The sequence below is a fragment of the Mizuhopecten yessoensis genome, unplaced genomic scaffold (genome assembly GCF_002113885.1).
Source record: "Mizuhopecten yessoensis strain PY_sf001 unplaced genomic scaffold, ASM211388v2 scaffold10771, whole genome shotgun sequence".
NCBI classification, from domain to species: Eukaryota; Metazoa; Mollusca; class Bivalvia; order Pectinida; family Pectinidae; genus Mizuhopecten; species Mizuhopecten yessoensis.
This window is the reverse complement of record NW_018408713.1, coordinates 2180154-2206256: the sequence shown is the minus strand read 5'-3', so window position 1 is coordinate 2206256 and position 26103 is coordinate 2180154. Positions and strand designations below refer to the sequence as shown.

The following is a 26103-nucleotide window of genomic DNA, read 5'->3' as shown; positions in this document are numbered from 1 at the left end:
TTGAGAAGAAGATTTTTGAAATTTCAGTCAATTCAACCCTTTTTGGCCCCACCCATCAGCCCCTGGGGTCAGTCAGGGCTCATATGTGCATACCATCAAACTGCTACCTAATACTGATAATGCTAACCTAAATTGAATTACTTCCAATGGAAATTAAACAAATGTTGGTCCAAAATGTGATTTCCCTATATAAACTATAGCAAAGTTTACCCACTCCCCAGGGGGAAACGTGAGACTACAGGGTCAAGAAATTCACAATTTTGGTAAAGCACCTTAAGACCCTTCCATCTATGAAGAGTATTTGATTCTACCATATCTGGGTCTTGAGAAATGACTTTTGAATTTTTAGTCAATTTGACCCTTTTTGGCCCTACCCCTCAGGCCCCTGGGGGCTGGGGACCAAACCCGCCACTGATTTTGTTGACCTTTGGCCATGGAAGGTTTCCGCAAAATTTCATTGAAATTGGTTAAGGGGTTTTGGAGAAGTCGAAAATGTAAATTGTTTACGGACGCACGACGCCGGACAAAAGGCGATCGCAATAGGTCACTTGAGACTTTGTCAAAGGTGACCTAAAAATCTAATAACATAACTGCATTCGTCTCTTTATGCCCAGCATTTGTATAATATAGTTTTGGGGTGGAGATCATAACCATATAAATCATAAATTCAGATCCCCATGTCCTAGTAATGTTCCATGTCAAGTTTGGTCAAAATTGGCCCAGTAGTTTTGAAAAAAAAATGTAAACAAGTGGCCCAGAGGGCCCATATCGCTCACCTGAATATGTTTAAAATAATTGGTAAGAAGTAAAGATATAGCACTCCATGCTAGGTGCTGTAAGTACATATGAAATTTCATAAAGATCCATCCAGAACTTGCAATATAGCGAGAGAACAAACTTCAAACAGAGCCCCACCCCTATGCCCCAAGGGTGTGTGTGTGTGTGTGTGTGTGTGTGTGTGTGTGTGTGTGTGTGTCATACCCAACAATTATACAAAATTGAGTCCCCTTGGCCAAAGGATGCTCCAGACTAAATAAGGATAAAATCCCTTAATCCCTATGGTAGAAGATCTAGAACTAGTAGAAGGATTATAAAGGTTTTACCTCTATTTCCCCTATTGGGCCTCGCCCCTCAGGTCCCAGGGGGGCCACACCCACCATTTCTACAAAATGGTTTCCCTTTACCCAAGGATGCTCCACACTAAATATGGACCAAATCTTTTCATACCTAAAGAAGAAGAGGGATTTTAAAGAATAATTTGCTATGTTTCCCCTATTGGGCCCCACCCCTCGAGTCCCCTGGGGGGCCAGACCCACGGTTTATACAAAATTGTTCCCCTTCATCAAAGGATGCTTCAGACTAAATATGGAACAAATTCTTTCANAACTCCATTCCCTTAACAACTAATTCATCACTCAATAACCAACTCCCTTACCTTAATAACTATTTCCAAAAGCTTAACTTTTATCGCTTCCTTAATTACTAAATTATACAATATATCTTGATAACTTATCTCAAACCCTTTTATAATTAATCTGCTATTAAAAACTAGTCCTCTCAACCCTAATTGGTGTTTCTTAAAAACTTGATAATCTACTGATTTTAGAAGTAAACAATCTTAAAATATATATATTGCATATCACACATCTGGAACCATCTCAGATGGATCTGTCCCTTTTAAAGCAAAGTCCCAGAAATGGATACAAGGAAAATTTTGAAAGAGCAAACCAATGCATACCTATATCAATAAAGACTAACTTAAACTTATGTTTTGAGAATAAGGACCTCTCTGACCTTTCCACACAGCTCAAAGATGATGCCATTCTGAAGCCTTACCAACGAAGTGACCATGATGATGAATCCAGTCAGAATGCCAACCAATATTGGTCATACCTATCACAAGTATTTTGCTATCAATTTCTCCATTTTCCTTCAAATTACACATTTATATAGTAGACGAAAAGTCTGCATTTTGTATTGTTAACAAGGTTCGTTAACAAAAACTTGATTAAAACACTTAACACAGTGTTTTGGAAGCTTGAATCTGTGTAATGAATTGATGTTATTGCATACATTAAATGTCTGATTTACGCAAATTGAAGTTGAGTAGCTTGTGAAACCATGTATGGTTACGAGATCTATCTTTTGGGATGCAATTGGGAATAATTAATGGATAACATATCCTGCTGGGGCCAAAGGCTGTTGGCGGACACAACAACTTTTTCTTTCATACCTATCACAAGTATTTTGCTATCAATTTCTCCATTTTCCTTCAAATTACAAATTTATATAGTAGACAAAAAGTCTGCATTTTGTATTGTTAACAAGGTTCGTTAACAAACACTTGATTAAAACAATTAACACAGTGTTTTGGAAGCTTGAATCTGTGTAATGAATTGATGTTATTGCATACATTAAGCGACTGATTTACGCAAATTGAAGTTGAGTAGCTTGTGAAACCATGTATGGTTACGAGATCTATCTTTTGGGATGCAAGTGGGAATAATTAATGGATAACATATCCTGCTGTGTTGGCGGACACAACAACTTTTTCTGTCCCTTTATTAGTGGGACAGTCATACACTCTTTGGGAGAGTTGACATGTAAAAGCAAGAATTAAGAACATGAGTAAAAGTCAGTTGAATTTCTTGTCAATAAATAGAAAATGTGGCTATGTAGATTGTCATTATTTACATTTTACATGTAAATTTATAAGACATATATATACATATATATATATATGTCCAATTGAATTTCACTACAGTTTGTAAACAATCAACTGACAGTCCTTATAATCAATGGGCCTTTGATTTTTATTATAATCAACCATTACAACAAAATAATTCTTACTTCAGGATAGAAACTTTAACTGTTTTCTATGGCACATGTTAGATGATTGGAGTTGCCTCCCTGCATTGATATTATTGGGGCAGTCATAAAGTAAACAGAGTGGTCTCCCCTGGCAGTTTTAGCAGCAGTTGTACCATGCTCTTGTTCTCTCTTTCTCCTATATATTTGTTGTTTGTGGTAAATCAATGTATTTAATTTTATATGCAGGTTCAATAAATAAAGCACACAAAACTTTCTTGGAAAACACTGAACCATCAGGCATGACTATATCAATCAGGCTACCTGTACAGTGGCAGATCCAGAGGTTTTTTTGGGGCTTCAAGAAACACTCCTACCTCAATTTTCCCCACATGGACCCCCCCCCCCCAGATAGGTCTCTGGATCCGCCACTTCTGTACATTATTTCAACATATAATCTCAGATTTTTTCCAGGTATTTTAGGATAGATCAATCTCTAAGTTTGCAAAACCGACATGTATATATGGATAAAAAAAAATCTGTTTTCATTCTTTCTCAAAATGGACAGAAAATGTCTTTATTTCATTTGAAATGGGCCAAATTGATAGGCAATTACATTAGTACTGTGACAACTGACTGTAGTCTACCTTTTCACATCCATGATATCAATAATTTGCAAAAAACACATATATACATTGCATGCACAACTTCTGAAAATCTTTTGTAGTTATATAATTTATGAAACTTATAATTTATGACATTCATAGAAAATGTATTTCCTTACCTTTCAATATGTTAATATAAGGAAATGAAGTTATTTAAATCGTAACTGAAAATGATGACTTACGCAATTCCATGATCTCTGTCCATTGGGGATGGGATAGGCTGCCCTGCAGGCATCCTGGGACCCAGGAATTGCGCTCTGTCCAGTATGATGATTGGTTAAAATGGAACTCACAAACAAAATCTGGAAACATACATAAAATCTTGTCTCATTTCAGTCCAACGTTAACTGTATCATAAATTTTCAAAGAAATATTTACTTGTATTAAGGTCCTACAGAAGCAATATATTAATGCATCATTTCCTTTATTGCCAAACCTCACCATTTAGGACTTCACTTGGGGTTTTGATAGTTGAAAAACGTCAGAACAACGCTGAATGTAATGCATCACAAATAATATGTGATAGGAGTACTAGTTCACTACCAGATGGGAATGGTTACATAGTTTGAAAGAAGGTTATCTGTAATGTTTTCCATTTTTGAGAATACCTTTGAAACATATTGGTATAATGAATCCTCTACAACAAAGCCAGGTAGTTGGTTACTATTCTCTTTATTCCAAGCAAGTTGATTGAATTAGTTGATTTACTGATGTCAAACCACAAAACAACTTTGTCGTTGCACCACAAAGATTTTTTTGTATGCAATTTGGACCATTGTGGTCTTTCTATCTATCCCATAATGCAGTTTAAATATGAAAGCACCTGTTAAGTTATTTCATGGGGACCTACATCTAGTATCAACTAACAAGGTAGGCAACTCATTTGCCATTTTCTCTCTTTTTAAAGATGTATATACCGGTAAGCATAAACTTTATTGCTTTCCATATATATTGTGGATGTTCTGGTGAAAATATTGGCTTATTATGCTAGCAGCTACTGTATTATTTCAAAATAATGATCAGCTTCAAACTTTTAAAATAGGATCAATATATTACTCAATAATGTGGTTTTGAAGAATTTTCTTACATATAACTTAATTGCACACAATTTTATTGCATTTTTCAAAATATTGGTTCATTATTTTTATGTGAATGAACTGAAACTAAATAACAAAATAAAGCAGGACTTTTGTTGTTTCTTAAAGTACATGTTCGACTTGTGGGTAATTTCCTTTTGCAAAGAACATGGGATAATGCTACTTGTTGGGCCTCTGAATATGACTTTTTTTGTACGCCATAGTGTATGTCAAACATGTGATGTTCATATCTGTAACAGGAGAGGAAAGGGAAAAATGTAGGCTAGACTTGGATTTGAACCAAGTACCCTCTGAATTCTAGACAGATGCTCTACCAATTGAGCTACCTGGTCCTTCCTCGATAACAAAGTCTTTCACTTCAAAGACACACAAGACCCTATACCACCTTCTGTGGCATAGATATATTTTTTGAGTGTCAATTGCAAATGTAACAAGAGAAAGAGAGAGAAATGCATGACCAGACTGGAATTCCAACTTGGAACCCTTTGAACTTAAAGGGGCTGGTCGGGGAAAAAATGTCATCTTTGCTAAAATGGCATACACATGTTTAAAATACCTTCTTATGAAATATACCGATTCAAATTTTGCTGAAATTCACTCCCTAAGAGAAAAAATTATAATCATATTAAGGAAATCCTAAATCGTCACCTGACAGTCTAAAACTCTCAATTGACCCAGATCAGTGATGTAATTTTACCGCACGCGCGTCATCAACAAGGCCAAAAGTAAACATCGTGACGAAAGAAAAAGATGCATGCAAAAGTCATGACAGGCACAAGGTATCAATACCGTTATATATAACAACATATAGGTAGGAATACTACACTTGCATCATATATGACCTTTGAAAACAATTATTTACGTATAGTAATAATAATAATATACAACATTTATATAGCGCCCTATATAATTTGTAAAATTACTCTAAAGCGCTTTACAACATATGGATAATAGTAATGGTTATAATTGTGAAAAAAAAAAGTAGTATTGCTGTCTTGTCCGCTAGTTGAGTTGACGGCACGTGGTATATATGTCACATGGTTGCTGCCTCACTTTCTAAACAACCACGTGACATATATAATAGATCTGCCCTAAATTTATGCGGGGCTTCCCCGAGATTTCAGTGGTCAAAACTGGACATTGCAAGCAGAACTCGACCATCATATTGCCGTGGTATAACTTTTGGAAGGCCAGAGAACACATTTACACCCATTTATTTTGTAAATTTTTCCCCGACCAGCCCCTTTAAAATTGATGCTCAAACCAAGTGAACTAACTGGTTGTTGGTGATTTGCAGTCTATTTCTGCTTCATGTTACGTTATCAAAATTATATTTTGAACTTGAAAATAGGCTATCAAAACTTTATAGGTTGTTTGCAAGCCAACCATAACAGTGTTCCAGCTAGCAAGGAATAGCAGGGTGCTGNTTGCTCAATTCTGAGTATTTTACTCCTTTTCTAATCACCAGTGTCCACTGCCACAATTTTTATAACATGCATGGCGCCCTCCCCTTTTCATTGATACCCTGCCCATTTTGATGGTTGATAAATATGTGACGAATTAAAGCTGTTCTATCTAAATGAACAAAACATGTAAAGGTTAGTTCTTCAGCATAATTCTTGAAGTCATCCTTCAAAATGATGAGTAGCTGTGAAGGGTGATCTCCCTCTGTGGAGGTTTCATAGAGGGGCGATATGGGGGTATTCTTTTTTGGGGACACAGTGTCAACAACATGTCATAAAGATTGATAAGTACTAACTGATGTCTTTTATCTCCTTTACTACACTGTTTCGTTGTATTTGTCCCTCAATCCATTAAATTTATATTGCTCGATTTCCAATACACAACCAAGTAATACCCGCTCCACTTCCAATACACAACCAAGTTTATGAGAGTCTACGCTGAACATATTTCATAAGTAAAACACCAATGCATATATTTAGCAGGTACCGCATGCTGTAGGTGCATTGCATACATAGAGATAAATACAGTTTTCGAGTTATGTTTGGAGGGACCAAGGATTAGATGCCGAGATGGTCATGATGGTTATTTCGAGTGAATGAGCATCGTCACACCGAGGACTGCAATACACATATTGGAAGGGTTTCAGCAAAATTAGGACACCACATCGAAATACTTACATAGGTTTATCAACCTTTGATGCAGATAAGCCCGATAGATGCAGTAATGCAATTAAGAGAGCATACAGTCACTTTTTTATAATGTGCAAGCAACAAAGATACTCGACATTGTTATTTGCAATGCATGCTGGGTAGTAATCTAATTATCTAATCAATGGAACCGTACGTTAAAAATTCCGAAATGGAACAAGTTTTCCGGATTTTCTAGTAGTATTTATAAAAATAAATATACAGCTCTTGTTGATATTACAAGACTGTCTGACGGTGTTTTTTTTGTTTATCTCTCATTTATTATGGAGACAATGAAACTAAATCTCCTTATATTGTTTGTCTATTTGCCAGTTGCAAAGATGATGTTATGGATAACTCCGTATGTGGTTCTTCCTAAATAATATCTGTCTCTGCCCAATTAATAAAAAAAATAAAAAAGAGATAAACATATCAATAACATATTTTTTATCATGGGTTTGAGACAAAAAAAGTTGTCAATTCTAATAAAAAATGATTTTAAAGTCCATATGTTCATAGTATAAAATAGCACACGGTCACAAAAGAACATAAGAATAATCATTTCATAATTATTTTCAAAACACTGAAATTAACATCGGGCTCTTTTTTTCAGAGCCACACTCTATACCATGATATTGCAGTGTTTTTTTGTTGTTGTAAAAATGGAAGAATATGTAACAGCGTTTTTTCTAGGCTAGCATAGGATAGCACGTGTTGATCATTTTCAAAAGTTATGCTCCAGATTCAATATATGACTGGCTTCCTAATGTTGTAATTATAACGTTAAATAAGATATCTTGTCAGGAATTATTGAAATAATTATTAAGACCACGGAATTAGATTATATCTAAGACTCCTTGTTAAAACTGACGAATATTTAGATATATCCAAATTGTGTCACGCAATAGACTTTATTTCGACAAGACAAATGGTTAGGGTGTTTTCTGCCAGGTATGCAGATTTCCTAGAGCTATACTGTAGTCAAATCATAGTTAGCTTAATGTTCAAATGAACTTGCATCACGGAATTGGATGCTATCTAAGTCAGTGCTTAAATATGCACAATATATACAGAGGAAACGCAATTAAATGCATGTATTTGGATTTAAATTGTTCATTTGAAGATATTGTTCATGCAAAAAAAATTGGAATCGGGTAAGCTGATAAAGTTTATTAATCTTCGGAGAAAGCTAATCACATTTTAAACAACTAGTGAGGCCATGGACTTCAAATCCTAAATATTCAAAAATTTTCAAGTCCTTTGCTTAAGATTAAATTAGAAACATGCAGATGGAAACTTGAGCCAATGGAGCACACCTGCGCCGTAATTTAGAATGGCATGAACTATATTAATTTCTTGGTGCAGTTGCATAAAGCATTGTTAGCGAAAGTAATGTTCACTTAAATTTTCTGCCGGAAATTGGGTTCAAATTCCGGAAAAAGACACGCGGAGCTGTGTCTAAATTTAACATCCATTAATCAATATCCGGTGAAGTAGGAGTTTGCTTTCGACAAGTGAAGTTTCATCGGGGAAGTCAGGTTAATACTCACGATATTTTCAATTTAATACACATTTCTTTATTTTAATAATCTTTTGCTTTCCGAGAAACGCATAACGCGTTTTGATTTTTCGTTTGCTCCAAAATGTTAAGGCAGTTCAGTTCTGCTCATATATCATCTGATTATCGATATAAAAGGTTTCCGTGAAAATTAAAACTGATGGATGTAATGTTCTGGAGAGATCTTTCTTAAATTTCACAGAGGGTTCCTCTTGTTCTTAGCTATGCATATCAAATATTTGTCAGCTATCTTGTTAAATTTTAAGTTTGTAATTGCAATTTCTCTGAATTTACTGAAGGAAGAGTTCCCAAATTTGATATGTACATTGTAGGTTGCCCTTGGTCCTGAGTTGTGTATGTTAACTTTTGAGGTTGACAAAAAGATTGATTAAGTTGGCGGACAGGTAAACTGATCAAACAGATAAGAGAAAAGAAGAGAATAGATCAAACTGATAAAGAACTAATGAAAATGGTAAAATGGTGGGTGCTAAGATCCCTCTTGGATCTCTTGTTTTGAATAATAAGTGAAAATCAGACAGCAGCTTCCTTCCTAGCCTGAGTTAGTAATGGGTTGTTTCGCCCTAAATTGTCTTTTTAATTTATACGCCATTCTGAATATAATGATTTATATTTAAATATATCAATTAATTGATAACTTTCTACATTGATTTCATGTAGAAAAATACGCAACTGTGTGAGTGCGGAGTCAGCTTTTCACAGCTGCCATTTGTCACACTCAACACAACACTCAAAACAACACAAACACATTTTTTTTTAAATTTATTTTAATGATATGGAAGATTAAAAAGACTTATTTGTGACTTTATTAAAACTACTAAAATTGAAAGAAAATGCCAAACGTCTGGCCCTGTCGACACCAGACTGGACATCTATCTGTCAAAATGTCAATCTGATTAAAATCATATGTTACATGGCTTCGTTAACTTCGTACTACGCCTGAACATCTGAGTGTGCCGCGGTCAGAGTCACGTTCAGGTGACCTTTATATTTATAAATACTCATTAAATTTTGACCAATCAGAGACCCTCTTTCAAAAGGGCGCTTGGAGTTGTAACAAATATGGCGGACATTGATGAGAATGATGCGACAGTTCTGAAGTTATTTGAGATTGATCGTCTGAAACACGAACAGGAAAGATATTCGAAACTTTATTAAAGAAGAAAGACTGTATGGCGGTGTTGCCTACACAATTATTACCCAATGGGTACGTTTTCCTTAGCGTCGTAGAAACGTCAGTTCCCGCGCCATATTTGTTTTGGAAAACTAATCTGTTCGATACCCCTCGCTATTTATCTATCAACCATGATATTCCCATTCGCTGGCAAACCTTTGCCAGCGCGCCTCTGATTGGTTCATCTAAAGGTCACTTGAATGTGACCCTGACCGCGGCACATTCAGAAGTTCAGGCGGAGCCATATAACAGATAATTTTAATCAGATTGTCAAAATGTAGTAAGACGGGTGTCAAGGCCAGAGGAAACCTGACAGGCTTTTTCGAATTCCCAGTTCCCAACCTTAATCCCATCCTGACCCAAATGTGTTTCCAATGAAGACAACATTGTTTAAAACCGAGGTTCGGGTATTCTCTTGCCAAGCAATTCGCCCAATACTTGAAAAGAGGGTTGGTCACAGGCACTACGTATACTGTAACAGGAGCAGAAAAATGAAATGCCAGACCTGGATTTGAACCCAGGACTCCCAAACTCTAGACAGATGATCTACCAATTGAGAACCACCTGGTTGCTGACAGAAGACACAGTGCAGTTCCACTACACGTATATATACTTATGTAATTACAATGTTTCACTGTCACTTTGGGCGTTTCCAGATGGAGGTGTACCCTGTGCCAGTATTCAGTCCACCAGACCTGTGCGATGGGGAACGGAGATGTCGGGATATGTGGATGGAGTTTGTGTACATTGTGGTGATTCCTGCAGGCGTTGTATTGTTGTTAGCAATGGTCCTCAGCATGATCCTTTGCTGTAGCTGCACAAGAAGGTTGGTAGTTTTAATTTTTTCTCATCATATCCCTCAGTATGTCTGTCTGTCGGTGTGAGTGTCCATATATGCTAGCTAGCTGTGAGTGTCCATATATGCTAGCTAGCTGTCTTTGCCTGTATGTGACCATAGCAAAAATAGTGTACAAGATATCTCACTTCCCCCAAAACAAATTACTGGTAACTTTATATTCACACTGTAGTGTAGTAAGATTGATTTTGACACCAGTAGAATTAGGTGGTCATGATCATCAGTCAAGTTTAAAGGGTAAAGGGTCAAGGGCAAAGATTACACTTGACCACTTTTGAAGTAAACAGTTTGCATGTATTTCACTGACCCCCATGTAAAAATAGTCTATATTTACACCATAGTATGGTAACATGGATTTTTATACTTGATTGAATTTTGATGGTCATTGGTCAAGGTTAAAAAATGTCAAAGGTCACAGGCAAATCAGCATTGGGAGATGGGTAAACAGAGATGGGTATATATATATATATATGTGAGCCGCTGGTTTTGCTCAATATGCCATAATAAAGAGTATTCATTTTACACTTTATATGCCGAGTGTCCTGCCTCTGTGCTGACACATTGTGAAAATTTAATTCCTTCACATGTCTAAATGGCAAAATTATAATCTGTGTTAATTTGATTTACTAATATTCGGTCAATGTTGTAAAAAGAGCTATTTGCTATGTCTAAGTACTACAGTCCTACACTCAGGTTGTTTATATAAAAACATTTACAATATTTTTGTAAAACTGTTTTGTGTACTCTGCTTTACACTTTTTAATATACAGTATATAAAATAGATAATAAAATAGAAACAGAAATATTCAATTAATTAAATTAATATCTTTGTTCTTCTTTAATGAATTTAGATAAGAGGATCATATTAAGGGAAAAGGATTATTGTTTTTTTTTGTTTTAAATCAAATATTGTTCATTGCAGGAGGAAGAAATCAGAAAGTCAAGAAGAGTGAGTACATATATACTATAACATTGCTGTACACCCATAGAGGATAAACAGTGAGAGGGCATGAATATCAATGTTTAAACATGATAAAAGAATCCTTCCTATAAATATCACAGAAATTACAATCAATCTTGGCAAGATTAGCCCCAAGTGAAGAAAGAGATATTTATTTGAGAATCATTTCATAGGTGATCTGCATAATTTTGTTTTGAGGGCTAAATCTTGTCAAAAATGATAGAATTTCAGATTCCTGTATTTCTTACATAGCGATGTGAGATAAAGATGATGTATATATGCTCCAGATGATAATTCGTAATTTGATGTCAGAACATCACATTTTCTAAAAACTGATTAAAAATTCCGACTTAGCACGAAAACCCCCAAAACAAAGCTATATAGTCTTGTTAAGCAAAGGGAAAGTTTTTGACAAGTTTAACAATTGTATTCATGACATCACATTGTTGATTTTTTGTAGCTGCAGTCTAATTGTGACATGCAGTGTTGGTCCAAACAATTTTGACAATGTTTTGTTTAGAAATTGGTGATAGGAATTCAATGTATTTTATATGCATGTAACTTTATAATATTTTTGATTTTCAGTATTGATTTGGATAAGTACAACTCCATCAGAAGAGCATCACAAGGCCTTAGGGAACTCTCTAGGAAAAGAGATACATTACTGCTGTCTAGCCGCAGTGGTTCAATGACCCTTGACCGTGAGCACCGCTACCGTAGGGGTATGCATGGACGAGACACCTGCCAATCTGCCCCGGGAACACTACAGAGGTATTATGAATTGAATTCACATGGCAATTTACCCCCTGATATTGCTGTTTGTCAGAAGTAGAATCTTGTTCATCATAACTCATGTTTTATAATTAAACAAGCTAACACCCACCCCACCCCCTTAAGACTGTTAGGTCAGTCATGTTGTTTGTAGTTAGACAAATTACCTCCCTTGGACTTTTTTTGGTCAGAGGTAGTCTTTTGTTGAACAAATTACTGCCCTAAGACTGTTCCTATATTATGTACTAAAATGAAATCATTTCCAATGATCATATGGTCATAGATTCAACGAGTCATTGTGACGTCATACATTTGTATGTCATTTCTTCTACCTTCGAAAAAGCAAGATAGACGTTACTTGAAACAATTTTCCCCCTTGAAGAAGACTTAGAGTGACAATTGTTGTATTTATTTTATTTTTTGTCCTCTTTGGAAATCATCTGTTTATCATAACCAATGAGATTTTGGAAAGTCTCTGATACATACATAAAATTAAATGTCTGTTATATATTACAGAGATCGGAGGCGTGAAAGACGAGAAGCTCACAGCGCATCCCCACCCCCATACCAACTCCCACCACAGTACTCTGTCAACAGTGGGGAGGCCATAGACAGGTGACTTATGTTATTGATATCATTCTACGAAAAATATTGTACTTCACATACAAACATCAGATAGAATGATCAACATTAAGGTACACAAACCTCTAAACGAGGCTGTGTAACGTGGCCTTTAACACCTTTTTACAAAAGTGGAGGTTCAATGGTTTTGCTTTTCAACAAGGTTTCAATGCTGTTAAAGTAAAGATGGGAGGGTCCAGGGTTTCGACTTTGTTTTTGTATGTGTCTTCAACTCTGGGGCTGAAGAAGTGCTAATAAGCTTTTTCATTATCTGCCAATTTCCAATATCAGGAATGTTGATGTTTTGTTATTGAGGAGAAGATAAATGTTTTTTCTGGTGTCTGTTTTGCCTAGATCCTCTGCCACACCCCACAGCCACACAGCCTCGGAGAACGACGCCCTCATGTCACAGCAGTATGCCTGAGGTCAGACTGATCGATCCAGTCTTGGAGACAAGGGATCATGTTCTATTGAATATAGATTACGATAGTTGGCCTTCGAGGAATATGGCCATAGAAAAATGGAGTGTTATATATATTTATGGAAACACAACTTTTGTTTGGATTTTTTTAAACTATTTGTCATCACTTTTATTTGTTAAATGTTAGTCATACAGACAATAGCCGTTTTTGCTGCTGTTACATTTTATGATTGATATGTACATTGTGAGGAACCCATGCATTTGATACAGTGTCTAAGGTTTTAAAATACATATCTGCCAAGTCACCAACAAAGGTGAACTTGCATGACCTACACAGTTTGTAATATATACAACAATTACTGCAGAATGCATGCTAGAATATGGAATATCCTGCATTTGAACTTCTTATCCCAAAATTTACATTATTTTAAAATCACCTTTTTAAACTTTGAATTCTAAAATTCTGTATCGAAAAGACTCTGTAATATTAGAATTAAACTTTTCATATTTTAAATGCCATATTACTGTCAAATGGTCATCAGACTGAAATGACCAGTAACTAGCAGGCTTGACCTGCATTTTGGCCATCTATGTCGACCCTTATACTTATTTCATTGCTGAGCAATTGGCAGATAACATTTATTAATGGGCTATGCAATACGCCTTGATCTTCCGGCCCAGTTTCACAATCATCTGTAGATCTGCAGACAGTGGTGTCAACATAAATTCTGAAAATATCTCAAATGATGTTAACAGAAAAGGGCTTTGATATACAATTTACTGTATACCAAGTTGTTTTTTTCTTGAATCTGTACCTGGTATCATAAAATTGTTTTATCTTAAATAATCTATTTATACATGCATCAGAAAACAATCTCATCTAAAGGTGGTCTGGTTTTGAGATAGGGAAAGAATCTCAGACTTTTTGATGATTCTGAAACTAGGGATTTATGATATTATTTTTGATTAATAAGAGATATTATTTAGAGAAATTGTGTTGTGAACGACAGAGTTGTGAGTTATGTATTTATCATATTGTTATAATGGTGCTACTAGAAAACAAATGATCTTATGTGTATACAATATATATGTTTAATAAATGGATTACTGAATTTGATATTATATAACCTTTACATGAAATAGCTTTAATGACTAAGAATTTTAGAATATAATGTTTTGAGCAACTTCTTTTTAAAAGTTTGTATTTTTACAAATACATAGAAAGTACCAATATATAGAAACACAGCATCAAATAACTGTCCAATTTATGGGTTTCAGAGCCTATGAATAATTTAACAGGATGTTACTTTAAGCCAAAAAAATCTCCTTTTGACTGTTTCATCTTCTGTATAAAGGGGAGATTACTCCAAGTCAAAGAAGCTTTGAGCTGAAGTCACCTTAGTGATGATAACTGATACGGTAGTAGCCTTTACCGTAACCCTTTCATCCCTATGTAACTTTAGAAGACTCGACCATGCATTGATCTGGATGAGACCATTATGGTCTACAGTGGTGAAAGGGTTCAGAAGTTTTGAAAATGAAGTTTTGAGAAGTGTTTTCAAATCTCAATTATAATCCTGTATCTTATACTGAATCATTGTAGTAGAAAACTAGGAATGTACCACACCCTTTGTGCCTTTTCTTTGTTCAGGGTATTGTTGATTATGTTGTTTATTTTATTCAATTATCATATAAAATTTGGGCCAGCTTTATTATTTGTGCCAAAGTTTGATAAAAGTCATTTTGATATGTACAGTGAAATGTTATTAATCTGGACATTTACTTTCCAAACCAATCTTGTATATTGTGGTCACTTTGAATTCAGAAATATGTACTGTAAAAGATCTTCAATGTCATGAAAACATTTCCAAATGAATAACAGGTACTGGAAACTTCAATGCTTCACCTCTTCACAAATTTGCTCATTGTTTAAAATACCATTGGTATAAACGTAGATAAAATATATATATATCTAAAGTTTTTTCTCTGAGTTGAATTTTTCCTCTCGTGTCTTTTTAACAATTCTTTTTTTACTTTTAGACTTACGGCACATCAGTCAAACAAATCATGATATAATATTGGAACATATACAGTACATTATATAGACATTGAGATTCTATTGATTTGACTCATACAATATTGTAGTTATTAGTTCTTAATTGATTTCAATAATTAATTGACAAGAGTTTATTAATATTTTCATATTTAAACAACAACAGATGGATTTGTCCGGTAAGAACATTTAATTTTTTTTTCTCCACAAAGTACTATAGCTGTATGGATGTGCCTTTGTCTTTGTACCTCATAATGTCCTTTGGTCCATCAATAATTCTTTGAGTGTAAAGTTGAAAGCTAGTTCCGTCCAAACTTTATAAGGTTTCAATTATCAAACACTGTATTGAAGAAATTAAAGAAAAAATCAATGTAAAAAATATTTTTTACTTAATTGTTGCTAATTTTCGTGGATTTACCAGTATTGTAAGGTCATTTTTCGTGGGATAAATTTGTACCGGCTTTCAGGTCTAGTTGCCATGGTACAAAATACTATAGTCAAGATGGTTTGAATCTTTATTAATTTTTCATGTTGGGTTTTTGTTGGACAAGTTGTCGCAATGAGAATCATGAAAATCAGAACCCTGTGGCAACAAATCCTTTAGAGCTATAACTAGAGTCAAGGCCTTTCTTTACGAGAATAACACATAGAGAACCATAATTAATTAGAACCTGTTTTGTGGATCTGTTAACTATTGTAAACACACACTAAAGAAAGATTAGTGGAAATGTTTTATATCTGTTTTTCACTCAATGTTAAATTTTGTTTAACTTCTGTAATTTATTACTGAATTGCAGGTCACCAGTTGTAACTACTGAGTTTATTATACTTTTAGTTTAACATATTTGCTTTAGTCAAATTTGCTGACAAAAGATTTTTTATGAAAAAAACTAGTTTTAACTTTGTAGTTAACTTTACCATATATGCAGAACCATTTGTGCCTTTACTTGTGTATGTTTGTAAACAGTCATATTTATTAAAATTAATCCATGTAAACAAAGATTTCCTTCGTTGTAATTTATTTTTAAAGCACTTGTTTGGGTATGGGAATAATTTCTATTTTGTTTTCATTATATGGTCAAGGGGGAGTAAGTCTGTAATAAAATGATTTACAGTTGTCTCCCCTGGACCCGTATAAGCGTAATCAATTTCCCGCTATATCTACATCGTATTTTATCGTCATGTTTTACAATACTTCTTCGCACACTCTTTAACACAATGTTTCTTCTCCTAATATCTGCATCAACACGTAATAATCCAATACTGGCACAATTACAACGGGGAGAGGGTGTATGCAACAGTTAGTAGTTAAAGCACGGACTTAGATAGCAGTCACTAGTATTGGTCGGATTTTAAGAAGGCGACAGAGCGACAGAGATGATCAAGCAGTAGTAAACTGGACACAAGATACCTCCTAGGGACATCTCCCATACATAGTCGTTAAATCTCTCGCAGCATAACACATTTGTGGGGACTTTATCTTTAATTCTCATTAAAAATCCTTCACAGTACCAGAGACAGTCTCCATCAGTACAAAAGTCATTCAACGACTTTGAAGCTCAGTGCCCCATGCTCCGCCTTCCACCCCATCCGTGTTTTTGTGTAAGAGCTTGCAGATGTTATAGCCAATAATGTCCCCCAGGTTTAACGTTAAATATAAGTCAATATTTATCAAATAAAACCCATGTACTGTTTTACCACGGAATTAGATTGTTATCTAAGTCCGTGGTTTTACTAACATTACTGAAGCATGTCGATTTCACAATGTGTTCAGACCTCCTCTCGCTTTCTGAAGTTTTTACTATAATTATTCATTTATTGTATTATTTTCTTCTTGTTTCTTCATTGTCATTTGTTTATTTGGCTATACTAAGATGCGGCCTAGGCCTGCTGACGGACAAGCTTACAGCCGGGGTTCGACAGAGGCAGGTTGACGAAGACTAGCGTGTACACGTTTTATGGTCGCCATTATTATCTCATAGGGATTTTTTTCCTTGTGCGTTATGAAGGTCGATAGTTTCGATTTTGTCTTGTTTTTATTGTCGCTACCCGTGTTCTCGATGTGTAAACGTGGCATTACTTGAATTTGACCTAGATGAACATGGCAGGTGTCGTCGACGAAGCAGATGACGCTTACCCTTCTAGAACACCTGGTCCGTTATCCTTGTACTTTTTGAAGTGTTTCCGTGTAGATTTCGAGTTCGTAAAACGCTTGTGATCTCGCTTCAGCTTTTATTTATTTATTTTTTATTCACTTATTATTATTTTATTACAGTCTAAACTCTTTTTGACGAATACTTGAAAGGTAATCAATATTTCTGGTCGCGCGTCGCCATGTAAACAGCGTTATTTGTCTTTTTCTCCTTAGTAACTTTGTACATATTTTAGTAAACGCCGGAAAAAAAGGTCACTTATACACATATACATTGAGTGTAAACAGATCTAACATAAATTATTATAACATTAATGAGTCTGAACAATATGTCCAGGAAAGAGGTAACAATTCCATGACACCTTATCAGTATTAATTAGGCTTACTAAAGCGTCATATGAGGCCAGCCCAATAAAGTAGATCAGATTATTTTGTGCCCAAACTACTTTTTTTCAAAAATGATCAATTATTTGTTATCCAAATGAGAACAATGCCAATCCCAGGTTTATTTATCTACTCAGTTTCTGAATAAGATTGATACATTTTGGTGACCTTGGTTGATGTCATAGATTTATTTTTTAATGCTATCCAGATGACGCACGAGGAAGTTTTAGTATCGTGGGAAAGGGTAAATAACTCGTGTCATACTCTCTGACATCGTATCTATTAACCACCTTCCCTATTGACCGTTCGGTTTATTAATCATGACTTTCTCTTTTAATATTGATGTCCCCGGCTATTCAATTGGCTTTTTACATCGTACATGAACACAGACATTTATGATCTTTTATGAATTTTATGGTCTGTGAAAGCGGCGACTCCGGACGTAGTAGCTGAACAAAGGCTGTTAGGACGTTATACTGAGCAACTCTCTCAGTGTTGATTTTTTCTGTCGCTCATTCCTCGATTGTATATTGTTACTCCTCTAAGGCCAACGTCATTCTACAGGAAGATCACGTTCAATACTTCTTCTCTCTAAGTGTTATAAAACGAGAAAAATAAATAACAAATTGTTATGATAAATTATAAAAGAAAAGGGGAGGATTTAAGGAGATATTATTTAATCGCGGATGTCTTGATATCTCACGTTGAAATGACTCGATAAAGAACTGCAGAGGAGACGCCAAAATAAACCATAATATGGAAGGGAGAAGGTGGAACCAGGTATATATAATCGATGATAGCAGGTAACGGTTATATTTACTAATACTAAGTGTAAACCACTGGCGTTCCAACCTAATGTATCATACAGTAGATGTCTATAGTTTTAAATTCTCACCTCATATAGGTATCTTTATTCAATTTCTACTATTGATGTATTTGCTTGCAAATATGTTTGGGAGAGGACTTCATATTAGCTCTAAGCGTTTTTCAAACCCTCTAAAATCACATGTATATAATAACATTGCCTGATTATCGAGTTAAAATACTCTTTAAACTTAGGTTGTATTTTGGTTATTTCTAATTTCTCTGACATTGTAATATATATTAAACAAACTATGTACATAGAAAGCCAAGGTTTTTATAAACATACGTGACGAGCACGTGGTAACTCAGAAAAATGCCCCATACGTCAATCAATACATTTTGCTAACTTAGGATTTTCCGATGCGATACGCCTTGCTAGTTAGAGAGGCTTGCAATAGATAAATGATATATTTGAAGTACTTCACTTATGTATAGACTATTTCTACAGGAATCGTTATTGTAGACAACGCCAAAAAAACAAATTGTCTACCTGTAGAAAAAACACTTGTATATCAAGTTGTGTTCTTAGTTTTTCACGGGTATATATAGAGAGCGTGATTCGAATAGGTCCTTCTGCTGGATAACCGAACAACTCGGTAGTGAAGCGGACGTAAAACCTATCAATCAATCAATCGATAGGAAATTAATTCAAATAGTTTTGAAGTGGAATAGAAACCAGTTGTTTTTCATAAATCTAGTGTTTCAGTGTGTTAAGTGTATCTGGTCTTAACCAAGGAGCCTTCACGGACTTCGATATAAAATATAATTCTGAGATGTCGCATAAAAAATACACGTTTATATAAATAACAGTTGAATTCACCACTAATTTCAGAATTTCATTCTTACGTACGTAAACTTCGTTCGAATAATGGTCGAGAAGCGAGTTTTTGAGCCAATTAAGTGAAGTTGCAGCAAAGACATATAAAGCCAGTATATATGTAGTATAAGTTATATGTCTCTGGTTGCAGTAAGGAAATTAGAATAAATAAATAAACCTTTTAGATATGTTACACGTATATGTATGTTGATATAGACTATTGTGATTGAAATGTTACACTGGTGTGTATGAAGCGCTAGGCATACTTGATCCGGTATCGACGTATTTACGAGTGTGAGTTGTTGTTAATAGTCTAAATATGAAACGTTTACTTAACTGTTCTAGAATATTTGATATTTCAAATACTGACGTCATAGCAAATTTAATTTATCAATAACCAGAAAAAAAACCGTCCTTATGTATAGGCTATTTCTACATAAAACGTCATCGTAGACAACGCCAATAAACACCTTGTCAATACATGTTGTCTACCTGTAGAAAAACACCTGTATAACAATGCCGCGCTTGATTGATTTGTCTATGGGGTCATGACCTGTGTCTCGATGCTGATTGGCTACCTGTAAATTCACGCATATTTTTGTCTTCACCACTGGAGAGCGACGAAAGTGGAAGTGCCCGTGATTGAAACGGAATGTAGCAGGCGATATTGAATTAGTATTTGAAGAAAAATTGGATGAACATAAACAAATTTGCCAAGTGAATTAATCGAGGAGAAAATGGCAATGTCTGGTAAGTATCTTACTCAGAATGTACCGGCATATTATCGTTCACGAGGGAGTTAACCGGAACCCAAGCGAGTTGTTTACATGTTGGTAGGAAGTTGACAGCATGTGATTAGGCCTAAGTGATGAGCAGAGGACGGTTGGCTATGCAAACATGTATTATGAAAACAATTTTAGTAGGGGCTCCATTGAAACGTGTATACTATCTATCATTTAGCTGACATACATTTTAGTTTTATTTAAATGATTGAATTAGGTGACTTGATATTTATTCATATATTCCGTTATTTATTTAATTAACTGTAATACTGGAACATAATAAGTGATTAGAAAGGACCCAATATATTGACTATAGTAACGTCAAGATCTAATACACTGTTGCTTCCTATGGCGATGTTAACACCACACAGTAATAGAGTTCAGTATAATTTATTTTACGAGAAAAGATAATTTGAGACGTCTGCTGATCTGGTGAAATAATACAAAACTATCATATAATATTTTAAAAATTATTTTGCATTCCTTTATTTAATGACTATAGCTAGGATAGCATTTTGATATTTTCAAGCATATTTCTGTTGACACAATTTATTCCTAAAATTATCTTAATCTACTTGTGTGCAGGATATGTCCACTCATGTAAGATAAACATATTTGGGTAAGATATGAAAGGCGTACGTGGTCAATATGATAATACACTATACTACAGCATCATGACAGCCATTCAGTGGTCGCTAGAATATTCCATGTGTTATAGAATCTATATCAGAGAAACTGTACTATGTTAAAATTGATAGTGATGCTCAATCATATGCAGGAAATTCTCAAGTAGTTTAAAATAAAAGTTTCAATTTTTAAATGTAATTTTGCTTAATGAAATATGTATACCATAACCATATATATTATATATCATAACTGTTTTGATTAGAATATATATGATTTGATTTAATACATGATACATTATGGATGCAGGCTACAAACCTCTATATCCATGTCAGTACATACAACACAATTGACATTAAATATAAAAGTGTCAATTGAAAAGTTTTTAAAACTAAAAATTAAAAATTATATTTTCACTTTTACAGTACTCATCTAAACCAATTTCAAACTGTTTAACATAAGATGATCAACAACACGGAAAGTAAAGAAATTTTTCCTTGCATCAAGTTTGTAAGAATGCCCTCTTGTTCTATTACTTATATCCCACTGAAACATGCAAGTTTTTCACAATCTTAAACACGTTTATTAGGTCTCCTCGCATCCGACGGTGCTTTAAGGTTGGTAGATTTAATCTCTGCAGATGCTCTGTATACATCATGTGACATATGGTCCCTTACACTTCAGTTGTGGATTTAAAAACTGGTTTATACTGTACTAATGTCAACTTAAATGATTCCATAATATAAAAGATGTCATCTATCGACATCATTGATACAGATGTTGCCAACTAATGCTATAGTCCCGAGCGAAAGAGAAAGAGTGCTTATTAACTCAAAAATATTTCAATTAGACGTCATATTACTACAGCATTTCAACATCGAAAACATTATATTATAACATTGAATGAACGTCATGTGCCTGCTGGGTACATATATATGGGTGGCGCTTTGGGCCAAAAACGAAATACAGTAACATGTTAAAAAAGTGACGGGTAAGAAGTGCCTTTAACGCATTAGAACTGACTTTTAACGTGTTAGAAGTGCCTTTAACGTGTTAGAACTGACATTTAAGGCATTATAAGTACATTTAATGCGTTAAAAGTCACTTCTAATGCAATACTTTTTCAAATGTAAAAGTATATCGTTTTTGGCCACAAACCGCCAACCATACATATATCCTGATATGGAGAATGGAAGTATGAATGAACTGTTAACATTATAATGGCAAACAAAACAATAGTTGTTTTTCCTGTTATTTTTTTTAATTTGTTTCAACTTCAACCTCAGTTCCCTCATCTTCACTCCAATTTTAACCATAACAGTCATTGTCTGGTACCTTACCTACCTACAAGTTAAAAATGAGTTTTCAGTCATCAGTTAAAGATAAAATAAAAAATATTAAATGTTATGGTTTTCTTTATTTTTCAAAGGCCAAATGCAAACAGAACTCGGACCTACGGGATTATCCCCTTTTATGCAGACGGAGTATCAGCAACAGAGTCAGCCCTGGGTATCAAACCAGATAATTGATCAGGAAAAGTCTGCACCTGAGGGTAATTTGTACACAGTTATTTCAGTTATCACAAAATGGCAAACAGTTTCCATCTTTCTTGCAAAGACACAATAAGTATTAAGGTCTAAATGTAATCTATTGTTTTTTATTGCAAATCAGACTCATTATCAGAAAGTGTCTAAGGCGTTGTAATTTTCCTGTCATTCTTATACTGTATTTTTGTAATATTTCGTAGATCTATACATTCCTTCCAAAACTTCTATAAGTCTTCTCATTCTTGAAACATTAGATTCTAAACAAGCAAGGTGGTAAATAAACATGTCTGTTTATCCACATGTTGAAAGTGTGAATATCCATTCCATGGTTAATACATAGGTCACAACCTTTGTATATTATAATATATATTTATGCCTGATTCCAAGTAAATATCACCATGGCAAGCTTGTAAGACATGTTAAGTGCATAAACAACTAGAACACTAGGGTCAGCTAGTGCACATACTTATATAGGGTGCTAAAAATAGCCACAAATTCATACGACTTTTGACCTTCTCACCTCCTACTAATGGTCAGNGTAATAAAATTCACTTAGATATTTTTCAAAATTAGATCATGATGTAAAAAGAAGGTACACACCTTGTTCCTCCATCATCTTCAGCAGGCTAGTGACCTAGGGTCAGCTAGTGCACATACTTATATAGGGTGCTAAAAATAGCCACAAATTCATACGACTTTTGACCTTCTCACCTCCTACTAATGGTCAGCGTCCGCTCATATCAATCATAGATACAACAAATACAGTACTTTAACATTCATGATATTGAAACATAATAAAAACAAAGTATTACTAGGACATTCATAAATTACATTAAACCAGGTTTAATTTGTATATATATCCCCATGTATGATGGTGTCACACCGGTGCACTCCATGTATTTTTTATGGTGAGTGACTTTGGCATTTGCCGAAAGTTTTTCTTGTGTGGAAACTTGGAGATGTGTGTAAATAGATATCAGATCCACAGAATATGAACATTGTTGTAAAAAATGCCTATTCATTAGTTGTCATGTTAAATTAGATTATTGATTTTGTTTTGAATATACCAATTTAAATTGAATTAACATGATAAGCAAACATGACTGTTGGGGAACCTCTTTACAGGATGGAATTGGACAAATATTTTGTACAACTGATTTCATTTTCATGATTTCTGCATGTTAATAGAAGGGTAATCAAATTTAGTAGATTTAATAGGTGAGTTAATCCTGATATTGATGCCAATATAGATAATATAACACAAACAAGATTTTCTGAGGAATATTTTGTTTTATTGAAGTGGAATAAATATCAATTCTGACTATAATCCACTTGAATTTCAAAATATCACATAAGGAATGTATAAGTCTTGTCTATAGTCAGTTAAAAACTGTATTTTCAACAAGATTTAGAATGCATTGAACACGAAACAGCCATTTAATGTTTATTTGAAATTGACAGATATTCAAATATGATCAGAGTTGAAATTGCTGGACGGTAGGCTGTTCTTGCAGGAGATCCGAAAACTAAAGCTCCTTCTTCAGTTCATGAAAGTGTGACTTTACATGGTTAAAGCGCAAGGTGTAATTCATAACTTGACAAATAGTCTGTGTTTAAACAATATCTGCACGTTTTTGTACTTAAGTGGGACTGCAACGGCTATGAGATGGCAATAATTAGGCAGAAAATAGTCCCCAATTTGTAGTAGGGTTTTTCAGTAACGGTGATTAACAAAATCTAAAACCACCTTTCATACAGCCACACTATCCTAACATGTAAAATACATCATTTTAAACTCATTTCCCTTTGTTCCACCTGACATCTACATTTAAAAAAAAAGATTTATGTTTTTTTTGTGTTGTAATAGTCTATCTGGTTTCAATGGGAAATGAGTCTTTAGTAAATCAGCAGGTAGATCTAGTCTTACTACTGTTGGTGACCCAGTTATGAGACATGATTGATTAGCATGGGGAAACTTTATTTCATGAAGCTACTTTACAGACCTTTGATATCTTGACTTCGGTTCCATTACATTTATATAAATATCCTTATATACAGTCTTTGAGATTTATAAAATTCTGTCAAAAGCTTTAAATTTAGCTTGCCAGAACTTCTCTAAAATGAAATGAAAAGCTTTAGAGTCATTTAAAAATTGTATAAAATATGTATTAGTACATATCTGTTGGTCGGATAGGACAGTGTGTCAGTTATTTTTAATAACAATAGGGGACACTGGTACATTTGGTCAGATAGGACAGGGTGTCAGTAATGCTTAATAATTAACATCAGGGGACACTGGAACATTTGGTCAGATAGGACAGTGTGTCAGTAATGCTTAATAACAACAGGGGACACTATAACATTTGGTCAGATTGGACACTGTGTCAGTAATGCTTAATAACAACAGGGGACACTGGTACATTTGGTCAGATAGGACAGTGTGTCAGTAATGCTTAATAACAACGGGACACTGGAACATTTGGTCAGATAGGACAGTGTGTCAGTAATGCTTGATAACATCAGGGGACACTGGAACATTTGGTCAGATATATAGGACAGTGTGTCGGTATCAAGGGCAACTGGAAGATTTGGTCGGAAGTTAATGACATCAAGTTCAAACATGCCATTAAGTGCAGTAGCACATCTTGGAGAATGTGTTAAGAAGGAACCTTGTTGCATACCCTCATTAATATTAAAAAGATGCATTTCAACCCTTACATTCAAGACAGCAAAGAAAACTGTATCTCCTCTTTCTGGGTGGTTTTTATTGGTTCATGGTACAAACAAGCTGTTTTACCAAGGGGTGGAACAAGGTTTTGTTTTCTATGGTTACCCGAGTTCCATCAGGCAACTTTCATCAATTGGAAACCGTTATAAATTTCCATTATAATTTAAATTTGACTTTTTCCTATGATTGGTTCCCGATTGCTCTAAGAAAAGAAGGAAGGACTCAGAGAGGTTCCAATTGGAAAATATTCTCATTGTTGTTGGTTTATAACAATATTTTTGATAGGTAGGTTTATTCAAAGGCTGTACAGGGCAAATGTAAATATATATTAAAAGACAGAAACCAGTTAATTGTGGCATACAATCCTGTCAAATAATATCATAGAAGTTTAAATCAATGTAGTGGAAACAGGATTTTCTTAAAACCAGGTGTTAGTTTCAAAGACATAATTACTTAGTACACATTCAGACCTTTAGGGTAGTGGAAAAGTCTGTTGATTAAACTCAGTTCTTAATGATTCTCAAATACAGTTCTAAAACATACAATGACATGGATAATAGACCAAACAATGTTATTGTATGGTATTAATAATGAATCGGTCTAATACATAGGGTACATATTGTATACTCAATAATACTTGTATAAATACCGGCACCGCTCATTACTGCCGAAACGATCACGATCATGCTGGTAGGTAGTGACACCTACATGCTCAAAGTGTGTATGTACTAAGAGCTTCTGTGTGCTAAATTTGTTGTGACGAAAAGAGTCTCGTTAAATTATCTTATTTACTTCCTGGTCCTTGAATACCCAAATCTGTATAACTATTCTAGGCAAAAAAATACTTGTGTGTCCGATAATGCCAGGTTGGAAAGAAAAAAAATGGTATATGTATAGGTCAGGCAAGTGGAACATTAAAGTTTATATAAAAAATGTTGTTATTATTTATTTTTTTGAGCAGATATCTTCAGATAACAACATTGCTAGTTTCTAATTGGTGTCAAATTTAAAAGTTGAAGAGTAAGGCATACCACTGATTCAAAATGTCATAA

General features: G+C 34.5%; 3 protein-coding genes across 4 annotated transcripts in view; 2 read left to right on the top strand and 1 right to left on the bottom strand.

The window, feature by feature from the left end:
- LOC110462345 (LIM domain-binding protein 2-like) overlaps positions 1-6841 on the bottom strand; it is a 32471-nt gene extending 25630 nt beyond the window's left edge. The window contains exons 1-2 of the mRNA XM_021516284.1: positions 6712-6841; positions 3656-3775 (exon numbers count right to left, since the gene is read on the bottom strand). Coding sequence (XP_021371959.1) covers positions 3656-3708 — 53 coding nt within the window. The 5' untranslated portion in view covers positions 3709-3775; positions 6712-6841. The remainder of the gene's footprint in view (positions 1-3655; positions 3776-6711) is intronic.
- The window catches only part of LOC110462346, a 22127-nt gene extending 5974 nt beyond the window's left edge, over positions 1-16153 (top strand). Inside the window, exons 1-6 of one of the 2 annotated variants that reach the window (XM_021516285.1) lie at positions 8175-8258; positions 10127-10296; positions 11249-11275; positions 11873-12058; positions 12575-12673; positions 13034-16153. In XM_021516285.1, the coding sequence (XP_021371960.1) occupies positions 10127-10296; positions 11249-11275; positions 11873-12058; positions 12575-12673; positions 13034-13103 (552 nt within the window). In that variant the 5' untranslated portion in view covers positions 8175-8258 and the 3' untranslated portion in view covers positions 13104-16153. Of the gene's footprint in view, positions 1-8174; positions 8259-10126; positions 10297-11248; positions 11276-11872; positions 12059-12574; positions 12674-13033 lie in introns of those variants that run through there. The other variant, XM_021516286.1, reaches the window with a different exon arrangement.
- A 3807-nt stretch (positions 16154-19960) lies between these two features.
- LOC110462310 (fibronectin type 3 and ankyrin repeat domains 1 protein-like) overlaps positions 19961-26103 on the top strand; it is a 66668-nt gene continuing 60525 nt past the window's right edge. The window contains exons 1-2 of the mRNA XM_021516231.1: positions 19961-20120; positions 22206-22328. Coding sequence (XP_021371906.1) covers positions 20108-20120; positions 22206-22328 — 136 coding nt within the window. The 5' untranslated portion in view covers positions 19961-20107. The remainder of the gene's footprint in view (positions 20121-22205; positions 22329-26103) is intronic.